Source organism: Galleria mellonella, unplaced genomic scaffold (genome assembly GCF_026898425.1).
Source record: "Galleria mellonella isolate WM207_F2 unplaced genomic scaffold, CSIRO_AGI_GalMel_v1 utg19, whole genome shotgun sequence".
Classification (NCBI taxonomy): domain Eukaryota; kingdom Metazoa; phylum Arthropoda; class Insecta; order Lepidoptera; family Pyralidae; genus Galleria; species Galleria mellonella.
In genome coordinates this window covers 2,002,644-2,022,451 of record NW_026442028.1, presented here as the reverse complement: position 1 = coordinate 2,022,451, position 19,808 = coordinate 2,002,644, and the positions used below count along the sequence as shown (strand labels likewise).

The 19,808-nt window shown below is 31.4% G+C and overlaps 1 protein-coding gene across 1 annotated transcript; it reads left to right on the top strand.

The window, feature by feature from the left end:
• Positions 1 to 2,772: 2,772 nt before the first annotated feature.
• On the top strand, positions 2,773 to 13,013 carry LOC113521382 (prolactin-releasing peptide receptor-like). The gene is made up of 3 exons (XM_026906908.3): positions 2,773 to 2,926; positions 10,027 to 11,482; positions 12,121 to 13,013. The coding sequence occupies exon 2, from the start codon at positions 10,139 to 10,141 to the stop codon at positions 11,465 to 11,467; it is 1,329 nt and encodes a 442-aa protein (XP_026762709.2). The 5' UTR covers positions 2,773 to 2,926; positions 10,027 to 10,138; the 3' UTR covers positions 11,468 to 11,482; positions 12,121 to 13,013.
• Positions 13,014 to 19,808: the final 6,795 nt, after the last annotated feature.

Here is a 19,808-nt window from a genome sequence, read left to right as displayed (position 1 = left end):
CGGTTTTTTTTTTGTACGTGGAACAATGATACTTTTTAGATTGATTTTAAAAAGTACAGCATCCGAATGGATCTCATAGTACAAAAATAAGTATTAGGCAACTATAAATAGTCTGGTATTAGATTAATTAAGATTGCGTTTCAAAAGAAAAGGTTTCTTTCAATTGTGATAAATCCAGTTATTTTCATTTAAAAACTTAATTACTGAACCAATTTTGATAAAATTTCTATGGGGCCAATATAGGGCTATAAGCATATCCTTTTAGATAAAAAAAAATCCAAATCAATTTAGAACTAATGGAGTTATAAAGCAACAAACATGAAAAAATACAACCGAACTGTAAATCTCCTTTTTTATGAAGTTAGTTTAAAATGATAAGAAATCTTTACTAATATTGTAAATGTGAAATGAGTTAAATTGTTTGTTTTTTTTTTATCTCATGGCGTCTTAACGGTTTAACCAATAATAATGAAATTTAGTGTACAGGTATTATATGGAAAGGAGAAGGGCATAGACTTTTTATTCTGGTCAAGGAAGATATTCCGGTCACGCAGACAAAATCATGATAGTAAAAAAATATATGATCAAGAGTATATAATCTTTGAATAGAGAGAGATAGAGGCATATTGTGATTAGAGTAACAATCGACAAAGATAAAAAAAACTCAGCAAAAATCCGCTGCAATAATGCAGCAAACAAAACCTGCCCATCAACTGTTCAAAAAGCAATAACCCATTGTTGAATAGTTTGTCGCGATTTCCGGCCCGTTTCCTTCGAGTGTGACAGCGCATACAATGGCCGGATGGGGAACAATCGTGTAACTTGCTGGTAAGCGATCGCTAGCGAAATATTCGATACTGGAAAATTTCATCGTTATTGCCTTTAATAATGTAATGAGGGTTAGGTGCCTTTGTGTCGCTAAGAATCAATTATGTAAATGGAGCTAATTGCTAATTTTCTAAGGAATATATTATCATATTTATATTAGTAGTGTAATCGACATGTAGTTCCGGCATAAAATGGTCCACTTCTTTCTTTCTATTGGGTGTCGTGAAAGGCGACTAATGGTTTAGGGATGGGCAGCAAAGTTCTTCTTAAAACATCACCAGAGCCTAACTGTGGTTGCCAACTTGCCTGGTAATTATAGCAACTACTGACAAAACCTCTTAATAGGAGGAGGCATATGTTCAGCAGTGGACAGTTATGGGATGGGATGGGATGGGATAGATTTTAAGAATGACAATATCTTCCTTTTATAAAAAGACCCGTGCTCATTATTTACATTAACGGGTTTTCATTGACGACCCCTCAATGAATGGTCTAAAAATAAATTACCCATAAAAATTATACACAAATAGAATATAGGTAAAATATAAATATTATTTATACAAAATTAACACAATATTAATAAAATCTATTGATAGAAATTATACAAAAATAAATTACCGTGTAGGTTATTATAAGCACAATTAAGGCTTACGAGGTTCAGCTTTCATAAAGGACTTATTTATATAGGACAAATTAATATATTAAAAAGAGATACATTGAACGAATCTTTTAATATGATGATGTAATAGATTTTTTTTTAAATACCTATCATAATTACAAATTCGAACATAAAGGAGATCCTGTGAATTAAAGTTACTTTTATCATGTTAGGGTAAAACCATTTATATGGTTCTTCTCTCCTAGTACTTTATCTCATATGTAGCTATTAGCAATTAAAAGCATGTGACAGTAAAGTTACTTATGGCAGACTATGGGGAGACCTATTATTATGGTGGGCTAACTGACCTACCCTTTCATCCTCACCTATCATCCCTCACTGGTGCCCTGCCAGCATATACCGTTAGCACAGGCGGGGTTACCATTTCGTTATCATTCATTGAACTGAGCTGCTCATCCCTCCACTACAAGCTCCTCTAGTTGCCTCTTACGACACCCACGGGAAGGGAAGGGATGGCTAGTTCTATGCCAAGATCTATACGGTTAAAGGTTTAATTACGGATTTTCCTTTTCAATTGATTTAAAAAAATGAATAAAAAAATATGTCTGTTATCTCACAATTCCGTTAGATTTGGATTATTTTTTTCTTGTACTGTACTAACTTTTTATCGTGTATTAACTGAGAGTATTGTACTATTTCACCGTGTATATTCTAATATTAAGAAATGGTTGTATACGAAAGCCCAGAAGTTTTACAAGGCCAGCCGTGGCATGAGTAAATTTTAAATGACTCTTTCACGATAAGATAAAGTTGATTTTTGATACGTGGCTTCAATGGACAATTCTTGGAACTCAATGGCTCCGGGCACCGCTCGAAACAGAAATTAGCATATCGTAAACAAAGGAAAATGAAATATTTTTTTATACATTGTAGGTGTATAGACGAACTTCTTTCCTTTATAGAACAGTTTTGTAATTTATCGTATCACGGCACGGCACGGTACGATTTTATAATACCTATATAAGTGTGCATTATGTACACAATTTTTCACGGTACGAATTAACGATTTTGTATGATGATACCGTCAACAAAAAATTAAAGCCGTGCCGTGCCGTTCTATGGTTAAATTGTGTAGGCATATGACAAAAAAAAAAATCACAACGCCTATTATCTGTTAAAATGTCGCCATTGACGCGCCTGGAACGGGCCAAGCCCTGAAATTTCCGATATAGCGCGGTGAGTCGGAAATTTCATAGAAATAATTGCCTCCACCATCCCCCGGACGAGCTACCGCGCATGCCCAGACAGCACACCGCGCATGTCCCTCAGTGAAAACACCTCACGATTTTTTGTCAAAAATAAATATAATTTTTAATAGTGTTTCTAGTTCTTAATTTGAAATTTAAATGACTGTTAAATTGTTATGTTCAATACCACTCACGTTTAGGCTGGTTATTTACAATCTTCGCTACAATAATTGTAAGTAAATTACATCTTGAAGTATCTCCTATTTTTCACATAAATAACCTAAAATGTTGTCTAATGGTTATTGTAAATGATTATTTCGTTCTTAATTCAGATAAGGGCACAATTACAGTCGCTAAAGTAGTTACAGTTTTTATTAGCAACTATAAAAATTAAAAATAATCACTTACATGTCTTAGTGGTGAATACACGTGTTTTTTTTTTATTAAGAGTAAGCTCCAAAATTATGAAAGTAAGGTGAACAAAAAAGAGAAAACAGCTGTATAAATTCTTGCACCATTTTTGCTGTGAAAAATGTTTCATTCTAAAATATTTTTGTTTACCGTGTCACTTTTCCAAAACAGTAATTTATAAGGTAGAAAAACTTTTATATTAATATATAATCTACCATATTTGTCACTCCATATCATCCTATTGATGATATTTACACAAATAAATAAATTTAAAAAAAGCCTATACAAACTACATTAGCTGAAACAAAATCAAAAATTTTTAAACATCTCTTGTGAGATACTGTAATAAAAAGTCCAAATATTTCAACAATTCGGGTATTCTTTTCTAAAGTTTATTACCTCATAACCTGTCAGTCGTATATCGATTTGGAAAATTGTTTTTTTTATCTGAAAAGACATACTTACATATTGGCCTTATAGAAGTTTTATCAATTTTGTTTTAAAAACTATTAAATCGAAATAACTGGTTTTGCCACAATTTAAGTCGGTTTTTTTTATAGGACACATTTTATAGGACATATTTAATTATTTTTATAGGCCTTTTGTAGATTTGCAAGATAGATAAATGGTTTAAATTTCATTAAATCAATCACTTTATGCTAGGATAGGGTTGATTACTACTTAAATAAAACCCTAAAAAATAAACAAAAGAAACTACTAATCTCCCCATTTGGGTGAGGGGAGTGTGCATGGGGAGAGACCCCATAAAGGTGGATACGAGCTCACTATTACCATGCTGGTCAGGAGCTTAGTGTAGGGTTTTTGGTTTTGTTTCTTTTACATTGGCGCTTTGTTTCCTTACATAGTCGCTTGTTACGATATCTTTTGGGAAAAAATAAACTGGTTTCTAAACAAAGTTCTTTTTTTATTGTTTTTGCTATGAAATTTTTGTTATAGTGTTATTTATTTTTGTTTTAATAATAAGCTGTATATAATGGAGCTTGTATATTATTGTTTAGTGAGAATTTATATTCGCTCTTAATTTTGTTTTTAAATTCTTTTTATATAAATAAGTTTACGCATATTTTTTTGTTCACTTATTCTTTTTTAAAGATTCATTTAATTATCCACAGATGTTATTAGATATGTAATAAGTATGTATAGTATTTCATGTCTTTAGTATCAAAATAATGCATAATACCTATTTTATAGTTTCACACATAATACCTGGTAACTACCAATTTTAAAACACGAGAGAAAGCAGAAAACTATATAATTGTGTTTGTTTGATCATGTAATACAAGTTATATCCCGCGACTTCATCCACTTCAATTAGTATATGAACTATTCTATGTGCCAAATTAAGGTATAAACTACCCTTGTACTAAATTTCATTCAAATCTTTTCATTAGTTTTTGAATAAAAGAGTAACAAACATCTGTCCGTCTGTTTATGCATCCATCGTTACAATCTTTCCCATTTATTGTATTAATAGAATCTATAAAATAAATATGTTCGAGTTAATATTACCTAATAGAGTAGTTAGAAGCATTTGTTAATTACGAGTATTGACATTCTGAAGAATGCCATACTCGACGTGTCCACATTTCGTCCAACATATTAGAATTCAATGTGGCAGCGTTCGAAGCTACAAAATAAATGCGTGAGAAATCGTAGTTGCTGTTCCTGCAACTACGATTTCTCACGCATTTATTTTAACCCTCTCTGAAATTAAACGGCGCATTTTACTAAAAGGATATTTCAAAATTTTCTCTTGGGACGGATGTACTCCATCCATCCCTTTTTTTTTTGACGTAAAAATGTAATATCACTTAATCTCATTATTTTAACATGAGTATATACATTTCAGTGTCTCTGTGGTGCAGTGGATAGTGTGTTACTCTGTGTATGAGCTTACAGGTTCGTCAGCTGAGCTAATATCATAAAAAAATTTATGTTGTTATGGTCTTCTAGTTTAAAGAATAAGAATTAGTATATTATAGTTAATAATTAACTTCCAATCTTATTTATATCTTGATCCAGTTACACAGATACATAGTTTAGTTAAAGTTTTACTATAAATATAGTTTTATCACCGACTTAAAAAAAAGAAGAGGTTCAATTAGGTTTATTGGGGGGGAAGGGATCGTTAGTAATGCGGGTTACCAGTCCCATTGCTAGCAATATACCCTGTCAGGTCGACCTCCGCGCGGTTCCCCCTGGAAAACATCATGCTGAGTTCCAGGTGTATTCATCACGATGGGCTGACTGACCTGCTTTTTTCATTATTCACCTATCATCCCTCACTGGTCCACCAGGCCATTAATCATGCATTAAAAAAAATTTGGTTTATTTTTTTATGTTTGTGACCTCATAACTCCATTAGTTAGAAACTGATTTGATTTTTTTTTTATCTGAAAGGATATACTTACAGATTATTCTTATAAAAATTTTATCAACATCGGTTCAATAGTTTAGTTTTTAAATGAAAATAAGTGGTTTTGATACAATTGGACTTTTTATGGAACACATTATTATTATAATCTAATATATAAAATACTCGTGTCGCGGTGTTTGTTACCAATCTCCTCCGAAACGGCTTTACCGATTTTTATGAAATTTTATGTGCATATCGGGTAGGTCTGAGAATCGGCCAACATCTATTTTTCATACCCCTCAATGATTAGGGTGACCAACCCCTAAATTTTTTTTTTTTTATTTTTTTAGCAAAATTTTTTGTCTTTATTTTATTATGATTTAGTATTGAAAAATAGATACAACTTTAAATTTACATCGTTTTACGATCAACCCCTGTTTTTTAATCGCGATTTTTATATTCCGTAATAAGGTTGCAAGATGGCAATCGAATAATTGTAGTAGGATAAATTTTCATGTATAGGTCTCGAAATAATGTATATGGTAAAACAACGTTTGCCGAGTCAGCTAGTATTATTTATAAATAATAATGTTATTAAGTTGAAATCGAAATCATTCTTATCATTTTAAAAGACTATTCTATATTATACCAGTATTCTATGTATACCAGTCAAATTGAACATTTTTTTTTAAAGAAATAGGTTGAGGAAACGACGAAATTTTGAGGCTATTTCACGAACATGGCGCGTTGTATTATAATACAAGTGGTTTGCTTGTGTAGATTGAGATAGAATCATTTCAAATTCAGTTCTACGTTCTCCTTAATATAATATTTTTGCTAAACTAACAAATTAAAATTAGTTTTAGGGAAAGTTTTGGGTATGGTTCGCCGGAATCAATCGTAAAGGATCCAAATGAATAGAGCGGAAACTTTGAAGAGCAAGTAATACCCGTATTTGAGAATCAACCCGCGACGTTGGAAGTTAGCCAATTTGCAAACTATGCAATTTCTTAGCACACACCCGTGAAATCAGATTCGTGATATGACTCTACCATGTATTTACATAGGAATGCCTTTTTTGCGACAAGTTCTACAGTTTAGTTAGCAGTCTAGGCACCTATCGCTTACTTAGGGCGTTTGGAAAGAAATAGTTTCTTGGTTTGGAATTGACATTAGTAATATAGTTGACTCGTATTACATTTCGGACTATAAGTATACAACTACAAAGATAGATACTATTTATTGTTTCTTCCCAAAGATTCATCATCATCATCATCATATCAGTCTTTAATTGTCCATTGCTGAACGTAAGCCTCCCCCTTGGGAGATTTTGCGAGTAGTTGCCACGCTTGGTAGGTGGATTGGCAACCGCAGTCTGGCTTTAGAGATGTTTTAAGGGGGACGCTGCTACCCATCACTCGCCGTCTCTTAGTCTGCTTTAACGACACCCACGGGATAGAAAGGGGTGGCTTATTTTATGCCGGGATCACACGGCTAAGATTTTGATATTTGATGAGATTCTAATATTTATTATAGATACAAACATTTACAAGAAATGTTCACATTTTTTCAAATTTTGACTTACGCGAAGTTAGAACTTCAACGACGTTATATATTAAGTCACAAGTCTTTTAGGTCTTTGTATACGAATATTGAAAATAATACAATGAAAATCATAGAATATCTTCTATTTTCTATGCACCCCTGGTACTGCAAAGGATAGAGATTGTCTCTCTTTGGAGCTGTATATATTTATTTATATTTATTTCTAGCAGCTTATGTCGTTCTTTATTTATTTATTTATTACATCAACTGGATGAGCTTTACAATCTTCCAATACGCTCACCCAGGAAATCATCAGTACTATAACATATATATGAAGGAATATTATACATAAATAAAAGGAATAATATAAAAAAAGATTTAACTGAGGTTTTCCCAAGAGACTACAGCATGGGGTTCTTCAAAAGGGGGTTAAAGAGGTTTCTTCAGGGTCGGCAACGCGCGCGTAATACCTCTGGTATTGCAGGCATTCATAGGCTACGGTAACCGCTTACCATCAGGTGGGCCGTATGCTTGTTTGCCACCTCAGTGGTATAAAAAAAAACTTAACTAGAGATAATCTCTCTCTTCAGTCGTACACTCTTGACAGAGTAGTCGTGGTTTCTACAATGACAGTGGATCGTCGATGAAGCTCTCCTTCGCGATTGAGATTCTCTAAACTAAAGATAATATTAGAGCCTAAATTTCTGCACACAAACACCTTGTGGTCATTCGACGAAACTCCAGCAAGTTGGAGGCAAATACATCCAATTGTGGATACCGGTACAAAATATCATTGAGTATTTTCAATTCAAGAGATAGGGGAGCTTGCTTAGCCAACTCTGTTCTTCTTAATGGAACATCAAATAATTGCCGTCTACGTGATCGCACGTAGTTACTGGGAGCTCCTATTCATATTGACACCAGTACAGTTTAGTTACATTTTTTTTTATACAACTTAGAATGGCAAACAAGCTGACGGCCCACCTAATGGAAAGTGGTAACCGTCGCCTATAGACATGAGCAGTACCATGGACATAACAGAGTATACTGTTTCGCCCATGATACCCTCCATGCGTTGCCATTCCTGAGGACTCATGTGTTATTCCTCTGTACCCAGTAAATTCACGCCATATCCCACCCTTCAAACACGGTTGAACGGCACAACTGCTTCACGGTTGAAACACGAATGGGACAGAGGTACCCAAGCAATCGACTTGTCAAAGTACAAAGTCTCCCTCAGATATTTTCCCCTCGTACTTATTTTTCCTATACTACCATTTATAATTATACCATAGTAAAATTAACATAATAATACAAAACCAAAGTAATTAATATCACGGTCTTGTTATGCGAACAAACGAGTCATTTTCAAAAACTCTACAACACTTAACTATAAAATAGTCATTTCACATTTCACAAGCCATTAAAACAGTAAAATACATATCATCCATGTAACATTAATATTCTGTTACAGTGCAGTTTATATACTTATGCCATAATTCTGAATTTCTAGTGACACAACGAGACATAAATTTTATATATTGCATTTAAAACTAGTAAAAGGTATTTTATTACGCTTAGAGATGTTTAAATGTTTTGTATGTAAGTATTTTATGTTTTAATTTTAATACGATGGTGAATCTCTGCTTTACAATTTACAATACAAATGAAAAAATGAAATTCTATCGCTTACACAAATAAAATATAATTATATTATCATTTTAGGGCGTAGATACACATATATTCTAATTTTAGACAGTTCAGAGCATAAGCCTTTTCACTAAACTAACATAAATAATACTCCTGAACTAATTGCATCGACACCTTACAAGCACATTTGAGGTTATCGCTCCCTATAGAGGGGACTTACGAGATGAAAATTTAAAATAACATCAAGGGTTTTTCTTAACGATTTTGGAGATTATATCCACGATTGCTTTAATTAAACTACTAATATTAACCTAGTATGGTTTGTATGATTAAAGCGATTAAATAGGGATACGTAAGCGCTATTCAAAATAGGTTTTATGTAAATACTCATTATTACAAATTTAGATTAGAATGTCCTTGTGTGCGTTTGTATTTGGGTCATGAAATAATATTAAATTATAAATAAAATTATGTGGGGTCGGCAAAGTATGTTTTCCTTTTCCAATGATCCCTATCGGTTGTTATATTTGGGTGCACTCTTTTATGCGTATCATCTTTCACACAGTCCATCCATATTTTCTTTGGTCGACCCTCCCTTTTTATCCCTATATAGGGTTTCTTAACATAAGGTTTCTTTAGAATCGGCAATGCGCATGTGACAAACTTATGTCGCGTTTACCATTAGATAGAAAAATATTAAACATCCTCTATGTACTGAAAAAAAATTAGGTACTATAATTTGGAATTAAAAGCCGATCGTTTGGATTCAGATCTCAAGAATTCTTAATTTTATGTAAGTTGAAAAAATAGGCAACATGTATTCACAGAATCCATATGTGACGATGTGTTATCTGCGGGTCTACCATGAAATGAAATTCCGAAATTTCGGACTCAATTTCATGTTTTTGCTTAAACCAAAATCAGATTAATAAATGTAGTTTAACATTTCCTTTGTCATACATCCTATCATAAAAGTCCAAAAGAACAATATTTTAACATTTTTAATATGTCCAATCGGCATGTATTATGTAATTTTAACATCAAATTTGTGTTTCGTTTGGTTCCGAAATTTCGGAAAACATTTCATGGTAGACCCTCAGAGCACAAGTGATTATGTTAAAGCTTTTCTAACTTGGTATTAAATTATAGTAGACATCTACTTAATTAAATGTTTCCAATCTGAGTTTAATTGCTGACCTAGTTAACATTATGATGAACTTCGTACCTATATTTTTTACAGCCCATAATCTTGAAGGCTTTGCTATTGAAATACATTTCATTAGGCAAACACTTAAACCGCAAACATCCTAAGGAAACATAAATATTAACAATACAATCCTTTGTTACAGGTTTCAACAACGATAAATTCTATTGGCGAAGCTCGTAAAACTGTCATTTTAAAGCCAAGGAATAAATCGTTATCTATCTTTTATTACGGAAAATACCATCTGAATAAGTATAATGAACGAAACAGCACTGAACTATAGTGGATTGAGCAATATATTGGAAAAATTTAGGAATGGGACGCCAGACAGTCTGCCACCGGCGCATCCGACTATGTACGAAAACATCATTGACAACAAATGGCTTCAAGCCATTTTCTGCGTCATATACACTACCATTTTCGTTCTCGGATTATCAGGGAACATTCTAGTCTGCTTCGTGGTAATCCGAAACAAAGCCATGCAGACTGTAACTAACCTGTTCATCAGTAATTTGGCTCTCTCCGATATATTGCTGTGCATATTCGCCGTCCCATTCACACCATTGTACTCCTTCCGCGGATCGTGGAGTTGGGGCTCTCTCTTATGTCACATAATGCCTTTCGCACAAGGGTGCAGTGTTTACATATCCACATTAACACTTATGTCTATAGCTATCGATAGGTTTTTTGTGATAATTTACCCTTTTAGGCCGAGAATGAAAATAGAAACATGCATCACTGTCATTATTATGATATGGACTTTCTCCGTGACCGTGACGATGCCGTACGCTGTATTTATGACATATTACGATTTAGAAATAGGTAGATTATGTGAAGAGACGTGGCCGACGGAGAAATTGAGAAGAATATTCGGCTCAGTTACATCTGTGATGCAGTTCGTTTTGCCGTTCATCGTGATTGCGTTCTGTTACACCTGTGTCAGCTTCAAATTGAACGATAGAGCCAAAGCGAAGGCTGCCAGTAAAAACTCCCGCAAGGAAGAGTTAGATAAATGTAGGAAACGTAGAACTAACCAAATGTTAATTGCAATGGTGACTATTTTTGGGTTGTCGTGGTTGCCTTTGAACGTCATTAACTTGTGCAATGATTATTATATTTACGCAATTCATTGGAAGTACTACTTTCTAGTATTTTTTATAGGTCATGTGATAGCTATGTCATCGACTTGCTATAATCCTTTCATTTACGCGTGGATGAATGAGAACTTTCGGAAGGAATTTAAACTATTGATCCCGTGCATCGATTCTTCTGCACAGTTGAGGGGCAATATTCAATTGGAGCAATTAGGTGTTGGACAGTCAGAAAAGACTTTTAATGGTAATACGACGACAGATAGTTATTTAGGTTCTAGTACACAAAGAGGTACGTCGTTTAGACATAAAAGGAAGCCAAGTGCTGCTGCTGATGTGGAGAAAAGTGGTGTGGAGCTTAACGAAGATCTTCTGACAGTAGACGTGAAGCACTGTCACATATCCACGAGTTATAACTTGAGGAGAGAGTCAGTTAAGTTAAGGTTGATCAACGAGGAGTCTTTCGACGGGACACCATCGCAGAGTCAATTCTAACAGTTGATGACACGGGTAAGTTCCTTTGTTTAATTTGTTTTTGTTTTTATTTAAAAGTTAGTCAAAAAACAAAACATACGACCAATCGATTATGATGGCCTAGACTCATTATTTGTAACTTTAATGCTTTGGTTATTTTGATATCAAATTAGTTTAAATTTATTAATATGTTAGTAACATTTTCATTATTTGATGAAAGGTTGTAATCATTATCTATAAAGATAATAAAGATGTGCATATTTGTATGTCTCTCTTTAATTTAAAAAAGATGAAAAACAGAATAACACTTCTTGAAAATATTTTAATATACTATACTGAATTTTTTCTGTTGCATAGAAGATAATATCTGTTCTTAGTCATTACTAAGATTATACTAGATATTTTATCTCGTATTGAAGTATTATGGATACAAGGACATCTTTTAAATAGTATTTGCTTTTAATTTCCGATGCAAAGAGGAAGTTTGAATCCGTATTATCGTATCGTATTCTTCATTTGGACGTTGTTTAACCCGAACGGTTTTCAACTGGCTGTTTGATAAACATATATTCAGTTGTATTGTAATCTCAGGAGTATTATAGAAATATTATCTCTAAAACTATCAAGAAAAGAGTTGTTATTCAATCAAAATTAAAACACGTATTGGTCGACAGGTACGGCGCTGGAGACGTCCCCAACTTTGAAGAAATTCTAGACAGTTTTAAGAGTATTTAATATTTTTGGAGTGTATTTATTTTGTACTAACAACGTCTATACTATTGCACATTAATATGACTACTGAAATTATGACGCTTATAACTCTTAAATGATAATTAACCTTTAGGTGTAATCGTATTACTCTGTGAGTCCGCATTTGAATATAATTCTGAAGCACGTATTTTCTTGTGTACAATTTTTACTACTTCTTCTACATATATAGAAGAAGTTCATACATATATACAATATACCCAATGATCCTAATTACAAAAGGATTTGCAGGATTATGCGTATACCTTCCTAATTTAATTTTATTTTTAATTATCTATTTACAATCCGACTGTTGTATATTTTTGTGCTTATTAATTTACATTTTGTTCTTACCTCGCCTTCTGTTGTATTTTAAATTTCTTATCTTTATAATTATAACAATATAAATCTTCTTTGTCTGCAAAAATTATGTAATAATATTCTATAAACATCGTGAATAATACGAGAAATCCTCAGAAATCTTATGAATAATCTTCGAGGTTTTTCGTCATTGTTTTTATTTCTATTGAAATATCAGATACAAAAGTAGGTAATTTGTACCCTGAATATTAGAAATGTTTTGAGGCAAATAGGTATAAGATATGTATGTGAAAGAAAAATAAGATTTGATTTTGTAAGACGATTCTTACATATTATTGTGCTACGTATGAGCAAGGTAGGTGGAAAATAAAACTCCTCTTGTACTGTAGACAACAATTATAATGATATTAAATTGAAACAATGAATAAAACTACATAGATCGGTAGTAAATTAGATATCTCCGTGTTTTAAATAAAAGAATGCTTTTATCGTTATCATTCACAAAAGATCCAACGTTCACAATTAAATTAGTTATGTTCAAAAGTGGACGATTTTTATTCGGTCATATTTCGCCATAAAGTACAGTTTTGTGCCGTTTGTATCCAACGACTCTGCAACACTCGTCTCTCGAGAACCTTTCTTTCCCATCGGTTATTGGTTGTCGGATAATTTCCTCTACGGATATTGACGTTCCGGATTCTATTAATAATAAAGGATAAATATATATTTCAGTAATTTTTTTTGCATTTTAAAGTCGAGCCAGCAAGTTGTTCAGCGATAGCTCCCCACTTGTTTGTTCTTAAACGACTTATAAAGAAAATTTTCAATTCGTTCTTAATATTTTTTGTATGTTATCTACTTGATATCTTTGCCAGTTTTAAATAGATTTTGATATTTATTTAACAATAAACAGGGGTTCTCTTGTTGTTCCCATAAAAGTTTTAGGTAATCAATCCAATGCAAGAAAAATGACAAGGATTGCAGATAAAATTTAGCATCGTATACAATAATATCTAAGAATCGTCTATTGAAATAATCGAATAAGTACTTATGAATTAAAAATTACAAAGTAATTTAGATGTATTGTGATAAGATTTGAAATTTCTGATTCACGTTGATTTGTATTTAAGTAGTTGTTCTAAGTTTTCTGTATGAGTGATGAGACGTGAAGTTGAGGTAATTAATAAATAAACAGGGATTTAATGACATATTGTAAATATTGGATTGGCCAGTTTTATATACGACACTGCATAATAAGGTCGACAACGCGTACGTTATATCCCTGGTGTTGCAAGCGTCCATAGGCTATGGTAATTTTTTTTAAATAGCACGAAGTGAATACAAGAACATTCTACTCCCAACGGTTACCATTTGACGAGCTGTATGCTATTAAAAAAACATCATCTATAGAAATAATGGTTCCTTCTATAAATGACCCTTTTTTTAATTTAAGTGACATTTCATTTCAGACTGTAAATTGCATAAACAGCAGCATGACTAGTAATAGTCCAAATGAATCCGGGCATAGTGACACACACCTGTAGTAGTGATGTGTCGTGACGGCTTATTCGAGTATTTTAGTATTCGTTAAAAAAAGAATTCAATTCGACACGAGGACTCGAACAAGTATTTTAGTACTTGATTGGATATTTGCTTATTTTATCAGTCTAGCATATTTTAAGCTTACTTTTTTTTTAATTATAAATCTTTAATCGTTCAATAATTTTTTCATTTATAAACAAGAAAAAAAAAATTAATGTAACAATGAAACAGAAATATAAAAACTTAAGATAAATTCGTGACTAGTATTATGTTACTATAGATACTCAAATCTTGCATTCGAGCATCATGTATCTGAATTTTGTGTATTGAATATTCGAGTACCTGAGGACGAGAACCTATTAGATATCTGAGTTAGAACTCAATTTGACTCGACACATCACTAATCTGTAAAACACGAACTAAAAACGGCTACACAGCATTAAAATTGTTGCCTGCTACCTACTTGTATTCAGAGTTCGTATGCATTGCATACGTTATCAGTATAGAATGAAGTATTCATGTAAGAATTATTAAAAGAATAGTTTAAAATAGTATATTGTTTGTAGTTATGGTATGCCACTAGTGTTTTGCAGCTACCTGCGATTTACAGTCTATATTGAAATAGCATTTTAATTTAATTCAAATAATATTTATATTAAGTAACATATGAGAATTTTTGTAATGTTTTAATTGAAGGATATGGCACAACGTTTACGGAAAAATTTATGTACTATATATAAAATGGTATTCTATATCAATATAATTGTAATCTAAGATACAAAATATAAACAAAAAAATAACTGGTTATTCTGTAACTACCCTATCATTATTAATATACCAGAATGTAAATTCAAGGTTTGCAATTTGTATCTATTTAGAGATTTGTTTATTTTTGGATATAATAAATTTTATTCTCACTTAGGAAATATGTGATAAACAATTGAACTATTACGAATCTATAAAATATTTATAACATCAATATGAAATGGCGTTATTTACTTAATTATCTTTGAGGGAAATTTAAATACATGTAGTAATATTTCTTTTATTTTTAATCGCAATATACTTTTAAATCGACTATCGATATTGTGACCGTGTAAGGATATCAACAAATTGCTTTACTATAAAACGGTACAAAGGTTATTCCGAATTTAAATTCAGATATGTGAAGTTGGACTTTTAACGACACGTCACGATAGAATATCAAAGGTTCTGAATACAGAAACTATTCTGAGCTTCATTTTAGCTTTTGATTCGGCAAACTTCAACGGGATGACCTTTTATATCGTCTCCCGGTCAAAAGGAGACAATAAAATATAAATTTGACGAAAAAGTATTTACTATCCAGTTTTATCTTACAATAATGCCATTTGAAATGCACACACATATCGTGCTGTATAATTCTGTATATTTTGGTTGGAATAATATTAATTTTAAAATGTATCCGAAAAGGTTATATGTTAAAAAAAGGTTTCTGTTTTATATAATTTATGTCACGTGTAAAGAAATTTGTGGGATCAAATAAGACCAGCATAGTTTTGGGGCTTGATTATATAACTCAGTTGCAATTAAAAACTCTAGTTTGAAACAGGGATAATAAAATAAAATACAATTTAAATACTGTCTGACAGTTTTAAGTACAGTTTGACCGATTTTCTTGCTGGCCACTTCTGTTTTGGCAACACGTTTTTTATTTACCAAAATAAAAGAGAATGCAACAAAACTGCTATGAGCATTATGAAATAGCTATATAATGACGTCATTGAGTAAATGATCAGACAAAAAAAGTGGATGAAACATGAATAATGGAATAGTAACTATCTATCGGTATACACTGGCAGAACACTAGTAAGGGATGATAGGCAGGGATAAAGCAAGTCAGTCGGCCCATCGTGATGAATTCAACAATAAATCAAACACGATGGTTTCCAGAGGGAACCGCTTCGAGTTCGGTTAGGGTATATTGCTAGCAATGGGGTTGCTAATCCTATCATGTCATATCTATTAGTAGCCTAGGTACTATCCGTTTAGATATATATATATATATATATATATATATATATATATATATATATATATATATATATATATATATATATATATATATATGATAATAATACCAATAAAGGCAAATTGTACTAAAGTTAATACAGACATACAAAGACCTCGAGAAATTTTATAACTCAAACTATCAAATGGTACATATATAATTGTAAATGTATCTATTTTAAACGAAAACTATTAGCCATTAACTAATTTACATAATCGAGCCCCAAAAACAAGGCAGTCTTAGGCCATTATTGAGTGATTGCAATATGGAACGAAATTTAAAGTGAAAAGAATGTCTATATGTGATTTTGGCTAGTCTTTTGTAAGTGTTTTATCACAATTTATATTTATAAAGTGTCAAATTTTAATGTGAGTCAATATTAAGCAATACATTTAGTTACTCATGAGTCGTAGAAAAATTAGAATTTTCCTAGAATCACGTTGGGTTTTGAATTAGGTAGATAATTTAAAGACATCTAGTTATAGTAGGGCATCGATGTATTAAAATTAGGTCTGTGTACTACGTACATAATGAAATTAATTAGTATACAATCGTAGTATATAGTATTTTAAGTCAGTTGTTTTTTAATTAAAGAAACAGTCGAAAGAAAATTATATAAAATAATGATTTTAGCGAACTATAAAGACTTCCTAAATATATCCCTGTATTAAAATCATAAAGTGAATAAAAACTAATATTTATACTCGTATTAAGCTATAATTTATGGAAATAAATTTATTATTTTAGAGACTTTCTGATCTACATAATACTTATATATTAGCATTCAGCTATTAAAAGAATATGTGATCAAAAATATAATATGTTATTTCAACAAGCAAAATGATTGGCATGGTGATTGAATTTAACGAATTGTTTAGAGATTGGGTGATTTTACAAAAAATATTTTGTAAATAAATTAGATTAGGGGGAATAAATAGGTGTCCTAATAAGACTCATTTCATGAAAGTAATTTGGAATAAGAATTTTACGCTATATTTATTAAAATTATCCTTGGATACTTCCTATCTCACAAATGTATACTTGTATTATAGAGTAAATTAATTGTTTTTGTGTATAATTAATTCAATCCAAACAGTTAAAGACTAGTGTTGTGATAATTATGATTGTTGATAAAGATTTAGAATATTTTATAGTCAATTTAGAATTTATTATTGTTATTATTTCCACACGAAACTATTAATCGAGGATAAATACATATTTTTGTTATCCAAAGTTCCATCATGATGGCCTCCAGATGACACAGTGGTAGGCACGGTATTTAGTGTATATAAAAGTCTATGTTCGATTTCCTATTAAACTAATTTCGGAAACGAGCTCTCTGATTTGCGTCATGTTTATGTATGATTAAAAAATATATACAAAATTTTTTAATTATTTTGCAAACTATAGTTCAAAGGTTATTGTTTTAGGTATTCATTTAGGTAAATGCGTAACAGAGATTTGCTTATAAAGGACTTCAGTTAATTATAAAATTGATTAGAAAAGAAGACCTGTCGTAGCATTTAATCAGAGCTTAAAATGATTTGGAATTAAAATGGAAGTATAATTAATATATTTGCTGTTGTAGAATGGACAAAAGGTTCTGGTTCTGATTGACAGGTTAATTTCAGAATAATTTTTTTTTCAACAATAATATTTCTTTATGCTTTCACATGCTTCACAATGTATTACATGAAATGTGGTAACAATAATATGATGCTAAATACAGATGTAGAGGACTGGCATCCAATTTAATAGGGCAATGATATACTTATGTCTTTGCTCTTTGATCATCATGCCTTTATCCATAGTGATCGTACTTTAACTATAATATTTTATCGTGCTGTTTCCTGGGTTGCTCCTTATGATATATTGAGGATAAGAAGGAACAGTATTATTATTGTTTTCTTAAAATACTTACTAAGTAATTTTATAAAAATAAAAGTGTGCTTGTTTGTTATCTTACGTACTATATGGGATGGAGTAGGTTATATCCTGGTCAGTAAACATATCCCCGTTACGCGGACGAAGTCACGGTATACGAGTATTCTAGTTCTATATTTCTTATTATTAAGTTTTGTATTCATATACTGGTATTAACTTTACCCGCGTTAGCGATATGTTCATTGACCAGGATAAAAAGTAACCTATTTCCTCTTTCATTCTTTACGAGTATAATACGTGTATGCAAAATTTCATAATAATAAACAAAAGCACTTTCATATTCCTAATATTTGTAAACATAGTTTACAATTCCAACTCTAAAAATAACCTGAAATTGAATAATAACATGTGGGTGGAAATAATTTTCACCCACATTGTCAATTTATCTCATATTGGGTTTGCTGGAAGAAATCTCTTTTAGAGATAAGCTCGCCCTCGTGCACTATTACGTTTAATTATTATTCTGACACGATTACCTTTTTGTGTACAATAAACAATGAAATAATTTTCATGCGAATTAGCATCACGACGCGACCACGTTAGGTATTATCTATAAAATGTCAAATTTGTATCCCAATCTTCGGCTTTAGGTAGTTATTGAGTTTCGTTGATACTGTCATTAGATATCGAATTGTTTTTGTTATAGCTGATGTTGTGAAGAAAAGTAATATTACCTTTTTTTATATGTAGATTCTTTTTTTTTTCAATTATGTATATTGTGAGGTTTTCCTTATTCACTTGGCGTTTTTAATTTAAAATATATTAAATAATAATAATACGTCGATAATTTGTTTGCTCGGCATTTTTAATTTTATGGATATTTTATTATATATCTGAACATGTCGAGTGTTTAGGACCACAACAATAATATTCAATAAATTGACTCTAATGTTCTAAGCGTAAGCGTGTATATATTTATATACGCTTATGCCTAGAACATACCATATTTATATATGATTTTGTTGATGAAATTTGAAATGATTCATCTTATAAATTTTTGTTATAAATTTATAATCATCTGAGAAATTATATAATAATTTGAACTTATACTACCTCGATTCGAACATGCCTTTTTATGAAGCCTTCCCATTTTGTACATAGGAAATTAATTAATTTGTAAAACACCTACTTACAACTCTACGTAAAGGAACAAAAGTTGGTAGGTGCTGAAAGGAGCTTTATATTAGTGTTTTCATTGAAGTAATAAATGACGAAAATTTAATTAGTCTCACATTATATAATTTATGAGTTAATTTGATGTATTTCTCACTTATTAATGTAGGTACGACGGAATAAAAGTCAATTTTGAGGCGATTAAAGCTAGTCCGTATTTCAGTCTTTTATCATGCTGTAGTAGTAGGTCTCTGAGTAAATTAGATCCAGGTTCCAAACCTAGTCGGTAAATTAAAAAAAAAACGAATTAATAAATTTTCAGATCTGGGCGTTTTGGGTTTTGTACCCAGATGTCCTTTGTCTGGTTTCTCATAACGTAGGATATTCTAGTTTGATGACAAGGCTATTGGTGTGATTGTACGGCACTTAGTATTAATTCTTATCTCATGCACAAGAATTAGTGGCTAATATTGTTGAATATAGAGTTCTTGTTTAGATTTTATTTTATTTTTATTTAACATTATTTGATTTTTGTTTTTAAAATCAACAAATAATTAAATTAAATATTCAAATACTTCATAATTGGAAGATTACGATAAAGGACTATTTAATGACAAGTTAGCAGTAAACTGGGACGATATTATG

Excerpts from the sequence above, each read along its gene's own strand:
- LOC113521382 (XM_026906908.3), top strand. The coding sequence starts at position 10,139 with ATGAACGAAACAGCACTGAACTATAGTGGATTGAGCAATATATTGGAA.